The sequence below is a fragment of the Theropithecus gelada genome, unplaced genomic scaffold (assembly GCF_003255815.1).
Source record: "Theropithecus gelada isolate Dixy unplaced genomic scaffold, Tgel_1.0 HiC_scaffold_68, whole genome shotgun sequence".
Taxonomy (NCBI): Eukaryota; Metazoa; Chordata; class Mammalia; order Primates; family Cercopithecidae; genus Theropithecus; species Theropithecus gelada.
Window position 1 is genome coordinate 1 of NW_020263476.1, and position 16654 is coordinate 16654.

General features: G+C 45.6%; 1 protein-coding gene across 1 annotated transcript; it reads right to left on the reverse strand.

The window, feature by feature from the left end:
- Nucleotides 1-421: 421 nt before the first annotated feature.
- LOC112617952 (importin-7-like) lies at nt 422-8435 on the reverse strand (the record flags this gene model as incomplete). Its single annotated transcript, XM_025374598.1, is given in 7 exon segments — nt 422-480; nt 3515-3619; nt 4887-5025; nt 6737-7149; nt 7151-7345; nt 7680-8261; nt 8263-8435. Coding segments are annotated over 7 exon segments (1651 nt in total), but the record flags the coding sequence as incomplete, so codon positions are not given.
- Nucleotides 8436-16654: the final 8219 nt, after the last annotated feature.

Sequence of the window (16654 nt, forward strand, 5' to 3'; positions counted from 1 at the left end):
GAGAGGACAGCGTGAGAGCCACGGGGCGGGTGACTCGGGAGAGGACACGGTGAGAGCCACAGCACCTTATGATCTAGTCTCCGAAGTCACACGCCATCATTTGTGCAGTGTCCTGTTGGGGTCCCAGCTCAGCTCTGTCACTGTGGGAGGTGAGTATATAGATGTCCTAGACCATTCAGGCTGCTATGACAGAACACTGTGAACTGAGTGGCTCACGAACAACAGAAATTTCCCACAGTTTTGTGTGCTGGGAAATCTAAGATGAAGGTGGCAGCAGGTTCAGCGTCTGGTGAGCTCCTGCTTTCCTGGGTGGCATCTTCTCACTGTGTCCTCGCGTGGTGGGCAGAGCAAATGAGCTCTCAGGCGCTAGTCCCATCATGAGGACTCTGCTTTCATGACTCATCACCCCCCAAAGGCCCACCTCCATCAGAAGACGGCTGCTGACTGCAGCTGCCATCCTCCAAGACGGGGGACACAGAACTGGGAGACACACACATTGAGAACTGAAAGGCCTGGACAGCAGCAGGCGGGGATCGAGGGGCATCTTGGAGGGTGGCTGCTGCAGTAGCATTTCCTGGGCCTGTGCTTTGTGCCTTGCACTTATCTCCTGCGCTTGGTCTTTACTATCTTGGGCAGTCCCCACAACACCTCTGTCTAGGAGTTGATTTTACCCTCATTTTACAGAGGAAATGTCTCGAGAGGGTGATGCATGTACCCAATGACTCACAAATGCAAAGTCGCTGAGGTAGGATTTCAACCTAGTTCCAACGGTCTCTGAAGCATGAGGGGTTCACCATTGCCATAGACTTAACTGTGTCCCCCAAAATTTGTATGTTGAATTCCTACCCCACCATGTGCTGATGTTTGGAGAAAAGGCCTTTGGGAGATAATTAGGCTTAGATGAGATCATGAGGATGGGGTTCTTATAGTGGCATTAATGCCATCAGGTGAAGAGACACCAGAGAACTTGTGTCCTCTCTCTCTGCCATCTGAGGACACAGTGAGAAGGCAGCTGTCTGCAAGCTGGGAGGAGAGTCCTCACCGGGAACTTAATCAGAGGGCATCTTGATCTTGGACTTCCCAGCCTCCAGAACTCTGAACAAAGTTCATGTCTGTTATTTAAGCCACCCAGTCTATGGAATTTTGTTGGAGCCAACCCAAACTTACTAAGATAATCAGTATGCTGCACTTTTATAAATGTAGTTTTTACATTTATAAAAACAAAAGAGATTTGCTGCTGTATAATAACTGTACCTACATTGTAGATGGAATAACAAATCTACATACAGGTTTAGTAATCTATATGTAGATATAGAACATAGTGTATCTCACAGAGACAGTGTCTGTGGTCTGGTGTTAATTTTAGGAATTAGCCATCATTGACTGGGCCTTGTCCAGGTTTTCCTCTCTCTTGTCCTGGCTTTGTAACCTAGTTATCCTTGTCTTTGCTAACCCATAACCAAATATTGTATCGGGACTATTATGCCGCTACAGATGATGCAGTTTGGGTTTACAGTTTCTCACCATTTAGACAATACCTCATCAAATATATTTCTGTATGACTTTAGTGATGTCAGTTTTTGATTCATTCCTGCATAGATCTGGGCAAATTGTAGACCTTAGGAGGTGTATTCACCATCCAGTTCTCTAGAACTGCTTACGACATTTTTCTCTGAGTTTTGTTGTCCCAAAAGGAAGCTTCCTAAAATAGCCTTTAAGTGCCTTTAAAAAGAGCAAGAGAAAATAAGAGGAAAAAAAAAACACCCGAAACTCATTCCTTTACTGTGATGTGACAGTCCTCCCAAGACACTGCAATGGCCTGAGTTTTGCTGTTAATTTCATTCACTTGTTTGGGCTATGTAGGTCCTGCCTAGAACTGGAATGTCATTATGTAAAGAAATATTTTTTGTTTATATTCTTTAATAGTACCAGTAATGTATATCTTATTCAGCTTCGACAATATAATTGGGTAAACCTCACATCATCAAACTCACGTTGTAAAAATTGTTTCACTTTTCAAAAAAATGGCATTTAAAAACTTGAATGATGTTAGTTATCTTAAAGAAGTATGTAATATATTTTTCTGACTATCACCTCCATTTGTTACAACCAACTACAGATTATAAATTGGTTGATCAAAACTCTAAAAACAGAAAACCACAAGCCGCAGCATATGAGGAAATCTGGAACAGCACATGACTCCAAACCTGAGCGTAGACCACCACCAGAGAAGCCAGGTGCTGGGAAAAAGCACTGTGTGTTCCACCACCTGACATTGTTCTATGCCTGAGAGCACTCACTCCCCATCACAGTCTCTTTTTGCCACCAGGGGTCTAATCCCTAATTTACAGATAAATTATTTCTAATTTACAACAGAACAATGTCATGTGTGCAAAATTGCTTATGCATTTCTGAAAATTACAAAACTACTCTTACTAGTTACTCCTGGCACATGTGGATTATTTATATCTGATACATTCGGGAACCAAGGAATTCCTAAGCACAGGAAGCTCAATTCACTGAAAAGTAGAATCGTTACAAAGCACATGTCAGATGTGGCTTATTCATTCCAAGCTTGCAGCCTGCGTCAGTCTCCTAGGTGGTTTATTAAAACACAGATGACTAAGCCCCACCCCCAGAGTTTCTGACCCAGTGGGTCTGGGGTAGGGCCTGAGAATCTGCATTTTCACCAAGTTCCTGGTGATGCTGGTGCGGTAACTTCAGGTACTACACCCCAAGCAGGACTGCGTGATTCTGTTTTTTAGGGAGAGGCACCACATGATAGTCTTACCCATCTCTAGCCCTGGTGTGGTACCTAACACATAATCACCTCTCAATAACAAATAATAGCAACAGGAAGAAGAACTAACTATTATTTGGTACTAACCATGTGCTACTTCCTGTGTTAAGTGCGAACTTTACAAAGTTTATAACTCTATCAGGTAGACACTGATAGAGTTTTTTGTTTTTTTTTTTTTGTTTTTTTTTGAGATGGAGTCTTGTTCTGTTGCCCAGGCTGTAGTGCAGTGGTGTGATCTCGGCTCACTGCAACCTCTGCCTCCTGGTTTCAAGTGATTCTCCTGCCTCAGCCTCCTGAATAGTTGGGACTACAGGCACCTGCCATCGTGCCCAGCTAATTTTTTGTATATTTAGTGGAGACAAGGTTTCATTATGTTAGCCAGGATGGTCTCGATCTCCTGATCTTGTGATCTGCCCAGCTTGGCCTCCCAAAGTGCTGGGATTACAGGCATGAGCCACTGCACCCAGCTGACACTAACTTATATTCCCATTTTATAGAGGGAAAAATGGAACCTTAGGGAGGTTAAGCAACTGGCCCAAAGTCACACGGTCAGTTTGTGGTGGGCCCCTAGGAAAAAAAAAGGTTCTTGAGCAATGTTCCCAGGAATATTTAAAAAAAAAAAAAAAAAATTGTGTACAAATTCAACAGAAAAGTTTTCAAATTGATATTGAGGGAGAAAAAAACGTTGACCAAACTTGACTTTGCAAACCATACTTTTTCTCAGAAGCTGCTAGACGGTTTCCAGTGAGCCCAGACATGTAGGATACCACCTTCACGGGCATCTCTCGAAACTTCTTCTGGGGAATGCTTTTGCTCCAGCTGAGGCAAACGTCTGTGAGAACCTCTGCATGGTGTCCACAGCTCTCTCTAAAGGGTCCTCAAAGGCAGCCCATGACTTAAAATAGCAGCTTTGTCTCATCTGTTTCTTCTAATTTAGCAGAAGAATCTGAACTCCTTGCGGTGATGGTCTTATCTCCTGGCTTCACTGTAAACAATTCAGGATTCCTGCTGTGGCTGCCAAGGAAGGAAACCTGGGAGAGTTCCCAAGGCCCAAGACGGGCCAGCTCCTGTGCACTGCAGGCAGAGCTAACTCTCCGTCAGTCTACGCATGCCAGGAGAACGCTTTTTCTACGCATGCCAGGAGAACGCTTTGGGACTGTGTCCTGATAGTAAACACCATGCCGTTTAGACAGAATTCCCATTAGCTTTTCCATGGAGGAGCAAATGCGAAAGTTTTCTTCAGATAGCTTGCAGTTTCCCAGCCGTCCCCAGCCCTGCCCCCACAGAGTGACAAGAAACAGTCACCAAATGGCTGTTGTTCCATCGATCTGTTTATTTCTCTGTCTTGGGGGCGAATGGATCAGGTGCAGGCCTGCTGTTTTGTGTATCAGGCGCGTAGGCAATCTTCAGCCCTGTCTCCCTCTGTGTCTTCCTCCCTCCCCGGAAACTCTTGGGATTCTGTTTCCGCCTCTGAAAAGAAAATCAGGGTTCTACTGCTACTGTTTAATTTCCTAGTAAGTGGTTATTGAGAAATTGGAGTGTGACTCCAGGGAAACACTGCGGACTGTGAAAGACCATGCCTTTGCCAAGCAGACGCTCTGGGCGAGTCGCCTGGGTTACTAACTTTGGCACTTTGGCTGTGTTGCTTTTCTTTGGGGAAGATTTATGGCTAAGTTGTCTTTGCCTGTGTCCTTATCAGGCACAGCAGCAGTAGGAACCACAAGTAAAAGCAGTTAAATTTCTCCACCTTTTGCTCATCAGGAGCGTGGTCTTCAGGGTCAGACTGCCTAGATTCAGATCTGGCTACACCACTCACTAGCTGCCTGGCCTTGTGTAAGCCACTGCACCACCCTCTGCCTCTGTTTTCTCACGTGAAAAGCGGGGACAATAGTATTATCCAGTTCCTGGGTTCCGTGAAGGTGAAATATTACTGCTTATGAATTGGCACAAAGTAATGCTCCATAATGGCTTGTTGTTATTACAAAAGCTTAAAATCGAAATTAAGGTATCCTCTTAAAGAAGTCCTTGCACATGTTTAGAAGCTGGCGAGGCTACCAGGTGTTTTCATTGCCTACCAGGTACTTACAGTTTACAAGAAGAAATGGGGCCAAACATGGATGGAGAGAAAAGCACCTTGAGTTCTCCTCCCAGGGGTGAAATCAGGTACAGCGCTGTCACGAAAGAGCGGATGGTACTGACTGTGGGAAGCTTCCTGCGGTCTGGGTCTGAGGAAGAAAACCGCAAGATAACAAACGATAAGGAGGAAGTAGGAGTGCCTGCTTGCTTTTTATTTTTTTTCCGAATTCAGTTCTTTTAATAGATTGCACATACAGATGTTTAGCCATACTCTTAGATGAACTCTTTAAGAGCAGAACTTTAGATCCAATTTACATGCTCTAGATACCACCTTTCTTATTTTTTTACAGTAAGGTCTGGTATTCAGACACCCACTTGTACACTGACAGCTTTAAGAACAGCAGGACACAGAGGGAGTTGTCACTTTTAGCCGCAATGAAATACCACTAACCTCTTTTTACAATACCGAGTTCAAGTCACTGTCAGAGGCTAGCGCACCACAAAGTCACCAGGTACAAAATTGCTAGTTCATTTTTAAATTAATAACTTGAAATTACCCTTGTCCCCCACCCCATTACATCTTTTTATAAACAGCAAACATTTTGCTATTTTATACATAGGCTGGCAGGCTTGTTTCAATATGAAAGCGCTAATTCATTTACAGATTTTTATAATGAGTTATGTAGTGCTACAATAAATGTCCAATAATCTACACAGGAACAATGATGAATGAAAATGATGAGGATTGAATAAGGCTATCATTATCTTATACTATTTACGTATAAAGAATAGATACCCAATGGTGAGGAAGAGACAGAAATTGGGCAAATACTCATAGGTGTAAAAATTACATCTACCTTTTTTTTTTTTTTTTTTTTGAGACGGAGTCTCGCTCTGTCGCCCAGGCTGGAGTGCAGTGGCCGGATCTCCGCTTACTGCAAGCTCCGCCTCCCGGGTTTACGCCATTCTCCTGCCTCAGCCTCCCGAATAGCTGGGACCACAGGCGCCGCCACCTTGCGTGGCTAGTTTTTTGTATTTTTTAGTAGAGACGGGGTTTCACCGTGTTAGCCAGGATGGTCTCGATCTCCTGACCTCATGATCCGCCCGTCTCAGCCTCCCAAAGTGCTGGGATTACAAGCTTGAGCCACCGCGCCCGGCCTACATCTACCTTTGAGTTCATACTGTAAATGAGACGTTTTAAGTAGTCCTGTAGCCCGTGCCTATTTCTTCCTTAGAAAAGGAAAAGCTGCCTTCATGACATCCCCTCTTGTTTCAGATTTCCACAGCTTCCCCTTGGAAGCTTCAGAGTCAGGATCTTACTTTCTTCAAAAAATAAAGAAAATATGCCCCCTGAGTTACCTCCCATCTCCACCCCCCACCCCTACCCCCCATCCCCACCCCCCATCCCCAACCCCCACCCCTACCCCCCGACCAAAATCCCGCTGGTTTCTTTTCCAGTGCCAGGCTGCATGATCAGGTCCCATCTCCGGGGTTGTTTCTTTTTCCATCTATTGATCATTAGTTTAGAATAGATAACATGAACCAGTTCTGGAACCACGACTAGGAGGAACACAAGCTGTTCACTACAGTCACACAGCAGGAAAGAAAGAGATAACTCAATTCATCCCTGGTGCTGGGCCTCCGAAGTTGAAAGAACTTGGCACAAATGGAGCACTGAATTTGTATCCTCCATGCTTCTCAATCATTTTGGATTCATGGGCTGCTCTCCTTTGATCAGTCAGAGTTGCTGTATACTGTAACTGTTTTCTTTGTTCTTCATTAAGACAATGAGTCAGAGCCTGATACCACACAGGATTACCATTTTGAATAGTTCGAAAGATAACTTTAAATGTCTGATACTCATCAACAGGGTTATCTTCATCATCAATGATTGTGGAATAGCCTTCTCGAGAAGTCTCTTCCACATCATCATCTCAATCTTCATCATCTCCATCATCACCAGCCTGCTTAGCCAGAATCTCCAAATATTCTTGCCCATCTTCATCAATATCATCTTCATCACTCCCCAGTTCCTCTGGTCAATGCCACGCCCTTTGCACTGCAGAATGATGACCTCAAACAATTTTGCTGCGTGACACTCTGCATCTTCTGCAACTCCTATAAAAACCTTTTTGTACAGACTGTATATCATTTCAAGATAATTGGTGTCAGACAGAAGTGTGTCTGTATCAACTGCTACATAGTTATGAAGGAAGGGCATCATATCTGTAAAATAATTAAAGCCATCTTGCTCAAAGACTTCAAATACAAGGTAGCTGCCACATCTGTGGAGACACTTGTTCACATGTCAAACTGTGCGCCAAAGAGAAGATCTCAGAGAATTCTAAGACATGTTGTTATAAAACAGTACCAATGACCTGTAAGCAGATTCCCTCGAGCTGTTGGGTTATCTCTTTATGATCTTCAACTACCCTCAGTGTGTCAATTGTATTAAGAATTCCCATGGCAAATATTTGAGAGAATGCCTTTTAGTTTAATGCATAGTTAAATTCATCCTGTAGTGTTCCTGGAGGAGCTAGAGGCTGGTCGTAGGCTACGACTCATCAATTAACTTCTACAGTGGAGACTACTTCTGGGACTGGAATATAAAAAAGAATCAAAGGTTTTGATTGTGAGTTGCAATAAAGGGAAAGACCATGCTCAGAGCAGTGCCAGCATCTGAAGTGTGGAGCCTTACCCATTTCATCACCTACAACGGAAGTAGTTAACTGGAAGAGATCACCAAGAAAATAAAAAGAGACTCATTCAGTAGAGGGGGGGAAAAAAAAGAATTCCCATAGCAGTAACTGCTTTGTCATCACCACCTTCGTCATCTGGCCCCGTCTGGATTATTTGGTTAAATGTCATTGCCAAATGTTGTGTCATTTCTACTGCAATAGGAGTAATTTCTTCGCTATATTCATGGGTCATTTTCTGAATTACATTGGTAAGGTCATCGTTTTCTGTTTCTCTTATAATACAAAAAAGAGCCTGCATGACAGGTCTGATGAATGGCATGATATATTCTTTAGCTTTTTCTTGATTGCTGATCAATACTTGAAGGGCAATGGCAGCTTCCACTTTCACAAGCATTTCTCTATCATCAGTCAGACATCTTGTTAGCTCTAAGGCTGTTTGAAGGTTCTGATCACTTTTGAACTTCACTTCACAAAAATAGTAAAGTACCCAGCAAGCCCTTGCTCTCACGTAGCCTAGTTCACTGCTGAAGAGAGGGAGTACATGAATCTGCAACATGCATTCTGTCTGATCTTTACAGATCTTTTTCTTCAGAAGTATTTCAGCTAAAGAGCCAATCCTATGCAGGGCTCCATCGTTTTTTCGAGGGTCAGCATTTGGTTCTGTAAGAATCTGGTAACAAAATCCCAGTCTTTTGCAGTACCTCTTTCCTCTTACTACAGGCTGTAAACAGAAGTGTCTGGGTAGCAGTGGTAGGAGAAAGGAAATCTTCAAACACATCATACTTTGTGCGTATATATTCGTAAGGGTCTTCTTGCCAAAGTTCCTCGTCGGCATCTGTGCACATCAGTGGAAAAATAACATCTCGGATAATGTCTTGTATACGGGGCTTCAGATTCTTCCAGATGAGAGCATGAGAAACTCCTTGATTAATAAAAATTACAAAGGCGGTGAAGGCCCATTGGGGAATATACAGGAATGTTTAAAGCAGAAAATAAGTCATTTAAAGCTCCTCCACCCAGAGATCATTGTTAATTCCCTAACACATTTCCTGTTTTTGGGCTTTTGAGATAACCTGGGCAGACTCCGGCCATGGGAAAGGAAGGCTCAGGAGCCATGTGAGATGCTGGTGGCGTCCAGCATGGCCTCAGCTAGGAAAGGATGGGCCTGGGGTTCTGGGCACACACAAGGCAATGGGATTTGTCAGAATCATCACCAGCCTCCTCTGACCTGGGGCAGCAGAGTATTCTAAGCCCCCAGCAACATGTAAGTTCACCAAAGAAAGCAGTTATTGGAATTCATACAGAGAAAGCAACTGATGATAAACTGACTTTTGGTTTTTAAAGATTTGGTGTATTAAAATGTGTTTTTGTTGTCTTTAGTAGTCTACTGACACCACCTTAGAATCTCTCTCATTCATTTCCCATCTATAAGATGAGGGAGGTGACAGCCACACTTCTTTCTCTGAAGTGACAGACTCCCAGGGAACAGGTTGCTGAAAGTTCTTTGAGGACACAGTGTAGGTGTAGATCCCCCTCAGTGTCTAACATAACAGAAGGACAAGGTGGATAGAAGGGCAAGGTGCCTTTCCAGGGCAGCTGCAGAGTATCAGACCTTCTCGAAGGAAGGCGGAAGCCCTGATGGGACACAGTGGTCTCATCTGGGTTCTGGTAAGAGTGGCAGCCCTGGAGGTGAATTTAGTCATGGTCCATCCAACAAGTCTAACTGGACATGGCATTCCACCTCTTCAAAAGCTGAACAGCCCACTTGACAGAAGTTTTCAAGTTTAGTTTAGCAATTCTATATTGTATAGATACTGCTTTTGTCTGCTGTAATAAACAAGGAGTTATAATTACTCCAAGCTTTGTTCTTTTTTAATGTGTACACTACTTCTACATAATCAATGGTTGGTCCATTTTGTTAGTTTCTTACATTCCTCATAGACTGGTCTGAATGTTTGCAGTGGGATCAGACGTTACTAGCATATTGTCAGATTTTTTTGTCTTATTTTTTTCTATCACAGCCAGCCTGCCTGCCTAGATCTGTAGAACTAAGTCTCATTCAGGTCAAGGATCATGTGCTTGAAAGGAACTGAAACTCATTCACAGGGTGAGAGCGGGTAGTGGCAGACAGGAAACATTAGAGAATGTCAGGCAAGGCAGGGGCTCTCCCCGGTATTTCTCCCAATGGCCCCATTGTCTCTCCTCTCTGCCGTGTGTTTCCTTTATCCCCCAGCCCCGGACCTATACTCTCTGTGAGGCTCTTAGTTTCTGCTCCCGCATCACATCAGCTTGCATGGAGAGGCAGCCGCACTAGCTCTGGAATTGGTGCTTAATGGCTCAGGGCTCACCTCTTCTGCTTTCTTCAGCAGAGGAGCCTTCAGGCTCCACATTAGGGAGTTGCATCTCCTAACAGAGAGGGAGAGGGAGGAGCCCCCCTCGACTTAGAGTAGAGAAACTTCCTGTCATTCCTAATGAGAGTCACCTCATTGTCTTGGGAAAAGCAACTTAGGACATTTCAAGCCTCAGAGTGCAGGGAAGAGGCAAAGGGAAGGCAGGAACGAGGGGGCCTGGGGGGTGTGTACAGCAGATTTCTCCTTTTCCACGCCTCCTTCAGCACACAGAATACAAATGATCTCTTGAGGAGTTGTATGGAGCAACCTAAACCACCCCCAGCACCGTTTCTGAAATTTGCCAATTAGATCCAAGTGGTTTAAGGAGCAAGGGAGGATAAGCAGAGTCCTCACTTCACCTAGCGAGAATTACTAGCCAGGGAATTCGTCCTTGACTTAGGTGAGATTGTCAAGGTTCAAGGGATGGATATTTTTGTTGCTCAGGAGCAGGAAGGAGGCAAGAGTTCATTTTGGAGGTGAGGAATAAGGAGAAGGGCAGCCCAAGGAAAGGTGCACTTGGAAGGAGTGAAAAGGAATCAGGAGGCAGGACACAGGAAGCCTAGTGCTGTTGTTGACAATAGGTGCTCAGTAAGCTTTTGGTCAATTAACTGGAAGAGTAAGGAAAAGATGGATGGAAGGCAAAGGGGGCCCACTCTGGAATGTGGATTTCGAATGATCCCTATTCCCTATGCCTTTCCCTGCAGCTGAGAGCAACTGCCTTTGGCTCTGCTCCTGGCTTGGGCCCTGTGGTTCTTGGGGAGGTAGGAATAGAGCAAGGGAGCCAGCAGCCCCCTATCAGACAGGCAAGAGTCTTGCATCTTCCCTTCTGATGCATTCTAGAAGTGATGAGAGAGCATCGTCCTCTGCTCCCAGTCTGTTGCAAGAGCCTGCTGGAATTCCGCTCCCTTCTCTGCCCTCACTTGCTACAGGGACTGCCTCTCCAGGATGAAGTCATGGGGGCGGGAGCCATGGGGAGCCTTTGTGGCTGTGACCCATGATTGAGTCTGGGGGAGGGTTACCTGGAGGTGGGGTACAGCCTACGGCCAATGAAACAGTTTTTTCACAGCATTAACTTAATGGGAAATGGAGGGACTCAAAAGCAGTTCTCGGTCTTGTGACTGCCACGCTCTGCTCTGACCTGTGGGGCTGACAGATTGCTCTTCAGTAAATGTTGGACTTGGGTAATTTTTTCCTTCATGTCCCTTAAAACCCATGACAATTGTGTTTATCCTGGAGTTTCCCTGACAAGAGAAAGCGAGCAAAAAATAAGTATTTACGTATATATATTTGTGTGTGTGTGTGAGAGAGAGATAGACTCCCATGCCATAGGACAGAGGCAGATTCTGTCACTCAGGCTGGAGTGCAGTGGTATGAATATGGCTCACTGCAGCCTAGACCTCTTGGGCTCAAGGGATCATCCCACCTTCGCCTACTGAGTAGCTGGGACTACAGGCGTGTGCCACCATGCCCAGCTAATTTTATATTTTTTGTAGAGATGCAGTCTCACTATGTTGCCCAGGCTGGTCTCAAACTCCTGGGCTCAAGCGATCCACCTGCCTTGGCCTGTCAGTTTGGAGATTTGATTACAGGCATGAGCAACTGCACTCAGTCCGTTATTTTTATTATTAGCAGCTCTGGGAATCTTTACTGTAAAAGTTTTCTCCCTATATAGATAATAATGGGAAGATTGGAGATTGTGAAATCAAACAAAAATGGGTTTAAATTCTTTCATGTTCATTATCTAATGTGTGGTCTTATCTCATCTCTCTGAGACCAGTTCCGATGTTTGTATAATGAAGTTAGTAATATTACCTCATTAACGCATTGAGGGTTTAGGTGGAGAATACCAATGTTGAGGTAGAAATGCCAGTCAATCCTGGCAAGAAGGGGGATGACTGGAGGACTGTTTAATAACGGGATTATTTACAAAGGTGTGGCCAGGGTAGGAAGCAACAGGGACAGAGCTTACCCGTGCTGGTAGCAGTGAGGCTACCCTCTCCAGCTCTGAGGGGTTGGGAGTAGGGCATTGCCAGAACCTGCCTTGCAGGTACTGTGTGACCTTTAGTCAAGGGACAAAGCCATCCCGCAATGACACCAGCAGGAAGGAGTTTACAGCCGGCGTCATTTCCTTCTCTCTCCCTCCAGTTCCCTGCCTGGGCTCCCTGCCCATTGCTCAAATCCAACCAGAGGCCAGAGGACAGGGGAGCCCCCGCAGGTAGTCTACGGAGGGCAGCCTCTAGGAGCACAGCAGCTGGAGTAGGGTGAACCATAGAGTGAACCAAGGAGACAGAAGATCTCCAGCATAGCAAGAACTCAAGAAATGAGATGACTATGATGAGTCATTCAAGTTCAGTGTAGAGTCTTCCAGCGCATAGCTGGAAGAACAGGCATTTTTGTTTTCTCACAAAGCATTGGTAAATCTCCACACAGATAATATGCGCCCATCAATGGTTGCTGATCACTGTTCAGCAACCACTGTTGGGCAAATTTTTTGATCATGGAGCAAAAAATGTTGACTTGTGAGCAAGTTTAACATTCGAAGTTCAAAGACAATGGTACGATAAATTTAAATTGCACAGCAAGGAATAAAAACAGGACAGGCATCAAGTCTGGTACAGCTTCATTTATTTCTTACTTTTGCTACCGAATTGAGTTTGCATCCAAGTGCTCCTCACGCTCCCATTGGCAGAATGATGATGTAATGAACTAACAGCATTTACAGCAAATGACAGCAGATTGTTCTGTAATTCAAGGACTAACCTATGTGCCACACAGTGGTCTTTTGATGTCTGTGAATTTCTTCAGGGTGGGTGGGGAATCTTTTTGCTTGTAGGGGAAGGCTCTGGGTGGACTGAGCCTCTGACATATCGACTGTAAGTCCTGGGGTCCTGGGGCTTTATTCAGAGGAAGAAAGCAGATTCTACAGGCCGCAGTAGAGTGGTCTGTCCCGGAACCAAGCCCTCTGCCCTGAGAATTGGACTCCACGGTGGCCAACTGGACACTGTCCTTGTGCCCAGAGGGGTGACCTACACATGGGACAGGAAAGGACACTGTGGCTTCGTCACCAGAAATGCTCTGCCAGGTCTGTCCTTCTGGAACTTGCCTAACCTGCTCTGCAAAGGTTTCAAGATGTTCTAATGCATCCACTTTAATGTATTCAAACCCCAACGTACAGTCCGATTTTTCTGGCTTCTGGCTAGCTGGGTGATTAGAAGGGTGTTGCTAAGAGGTAAATAAATGGTGGAGCAGAACCATCAAGAAAGTCCATGGGGCCTCCACAACCGCACTGGGCCCCTGGCCCGGAAATCTGCATTCTAACACTCCTCACTGATGTGGACAGACCTTGTTTTAGAAACAGGACTCCCAGGAGCAAGGGAACCAAAAAGTATATTTCAGGATAATTTAAACATAAAAAAAGTCCTACCTTATTTTAAAAAACAAAAACAAAAACCTGCTTACTTCCCGTAAAAAATATGTACTTAAGGTTAGCCACTTGCACTTATTTGTAGAATAATTGCATTGCACTTACATTTCTTGCAGGCAAAATGGCATTTTATTACCAGTCGGTCTGGCAAGAACGCAAGTGATCTAAAACCTTTTTTTTTACCTTTTTTTCTCACTCAAGATCAAGTAATGATGGGTTCCACTAAAGTCTTAGTAGAACAGCCCACCTGTGTGACTGCTGAAAACTCGGTGACAAAGTCTACGCGGGGGTAGGTGACCCGCTCTGTTGTTGTCACCCTGGGACACTGCGCCATCTGTTGAGTTCCTCTGATGGGCTGACTTCTGATGATCCTGTGCTTTAACGAAGTGGCTTCTGCAGCATAGGCTTTAAATCCAAAGTCCAGGTGGTGTGGGCTGAAAAAAGGAACCGTCCGGACTCTGGTGCTAGTGTCGGGTGGGTTTCCACAGCCCACGCTGAATGCTGGGGGCCAGCGGAGCAGCCAGGCATCAAAGACTGAGTGCAGAGTCTGTCCCACGTGGGCGGGAGGGAAAGGGAATCCCAGATCTGACTTTCATCCTTCAATTCCCGTGCGCGATTTTCTCTAACTTCCATGTTTCAGGATGGAAAAAAATCGCCAAAACACACAGAACAAGGCTAGTCCAGAGAATTGTTGAGGATGTGACAGAAAGTTTAAACTTAAAGTTCTTATGGCCCTCGACGTTCTGGAGTTAGAGGAGGGGAGAAGGTGCTCTGCAGAGCTGAGGTTTGCTGGAGGCCTAATCCTGAAATTAGTAGGGACTGGTTTGTTATTTGGCTGAATCACCTGCCTGATGCTGCCTGAAGTCAGAGGAGATGGGCAGGGCCACCCTGTGTATGGAATCAAAGGAAGAGCTAGTGGCTTCTGGTTCCTGGCCAGGTTTCTGTCTGTGTCTGCTTTAAATAGGCTCTGTACACCCAAAGGCTGTATGACGGACACATATTTATTATTCAGGACATAAGACAAACTTTCGCCTGGCATAAGCCCACCGTGTGGCCAAGGCCTGCCTCAGTCCCTGTATGGTGAGTGCTGCTGTGCCTGCTGCCCATGTCCCCTGGGCTGAAGACCGGTGCCATGGCTCTGGGGCAAGGGTGGGGATTAAAAACCTTAGGACCTCGCAGGACCCTGGGGTCCCAGCCTTCGGTTGCCTGTACTGCTCCCCAATGGAAAAATTCACCTGGGAGTCCCTCCAAGTCCTCTGTGGGTTAGGGAGGTGCAGAGAGGTGGGTGAGGTAGTCAGGAGGCTACTCCACTCCGCCCCTTTCTTCAGGATGTTTTCTTTCTGCCCAGAGTGGTGGTGAACACACAGGCTGACCTCATCCCTGTATTGCAGGGTCTGTCTGGGCTGGGGCAGGTTTGCACCCTGCCTGGGTGCTCGGCACCTTGTGTGAAGGGGATCAGTCAGGGCAATCACCTGCACCCCGGAGTCCACCCTGGAAGCCAGGGCTGGCACATGGCTCCACACACACGGCCAGCGGGACTAGGACTAAGTGAGCAGAGCCCAGTTCTTCTCGTTCCCAGTGTGAGCTGACGTGGGCGCCTCCCTGTAACTGGATCAAAAGGAGACTGCTTGGCAAATACAAATGAAAGCACAGTCTAGGACCCAGCCGACTGGAGAGAAGGCATGAATCAGAGAAGAGAAAAAATGGGAAGAGGTCAGAGATAAAGGCAAAGCAGAGTTGATGAGAACTGTAGAGGTACGTGGGAGGAATAGTCAGTGTTCTGATTTATTGACTACCTTTCAACTCAGTGTTTAGTGTCATGGGAACAAGGCGTTTATCAGACACGATCAGAAGTTTAAAGGTGGCCAGCTTTATGGGGTTAATAACTCCGTGTCCATGTTCTCTAAGTGAAGTGAATAGCTCTTTGTGCTGATAGCATGCTGAAGGATTCACAGTGGTTTAGAAAAAGCACAGACCACATGTGAAGAAGTAACCACTTATCAGATGACTGTGAAGGCAGAAATCAACAGAACCTGTAAACACACTCTTTTCCTGGACCTACATAAGTGCCTATTCAGACGCTGACTGCTTTTTAAAACCTTTATTTTTCTCCCTATAGGCTTGCATATGTAATGTAAGGAGCCGGGAATCTGCAGGTTAAACTGCTGAAAAGAAAACTCTGGTGAGCTATGGAGGAATGAGACAGGGTTCTTCTTTTCTTTTTCTTTTTGTTTTGAGACGGAGTCTGCTCTGTCGCCCAGGCTGGAGTGCAGTGGTGTGATCTCAGCTCACTGCAAGCTCCGCCTCCTGGGTTCCCGCCGTTCTCCTGCCTCAGCCTCCTGAGTAGCTGGGACTACAGGCGCCTGCCACCAGGCCCGGCTAATTTTTTCTATTTTTAGTAGAGACGGGGTTTCACCGTGTTAGCCAGGATGGTCTCCATCTCCTGACCTCGTGATCCGCCCACCTCTGCCTCCCAAAGTGCTGGGATTACAGGCCTGGGCCACCCGCCCGGCCGAGACAGGGTTCTTAAGGGTAGCGGGGCGCTTTCTGGCTTCATCCTGATTCACTTGTTTGCCTTCATGTGAATCTCCGTATTTTCTGAAATAAAACCCATCCTAAACGACAAGGATTGTTCAGTAAGGAAATTCAAGAGATTTTCATACAAGCTTGAAAGTCATCCAGAAAAGGAATTAGAAAAATGCTTTGAACAGTAGCTGCATTATTTAAATCCACTTATTAGGTGGCTGCTTTGAAGAGACAAATGCTTCTTGGGGTTTTTAAGTTCTTGTGCACTTGTTTACAGGAGAGAGAGAGAGAAAGGAATTTGCATTACATATGGGCGTATCTTGTTGAGATCAACTAGTCCCCTTTCCTGTGATGCTTCTTGGACTTGTGCAGAAAATATTGTCCCTCCTTGCCCCAGGGCCGAGGACCAGCTGACTTCTCACCGGACTGACTCACAAAACCATCTACCCAAAGCATCTCTACCTACCTGACCAGAGCACTGAAGTGCCTTATCTTGTCCACCTCAGAATCCTCCAAGGGCCTGGAAATCACTAGAAATCAAGACAAGTCAGAGAAAAGGATTTTGTGCTACTTCCAGGTGTCCAGGAGGTAAAGTTTGGATGCCGAAATGTCGAGATTTACAAGATGTTTCAGTGGCTTATGAGAACAACAGCACCATGTACTTGAAGTGGAAAATGTAACAGAAAATCTGAAAAAAAAAAACTTGCATGCAGCTGTACAAATTACTAGGTTATTGCTC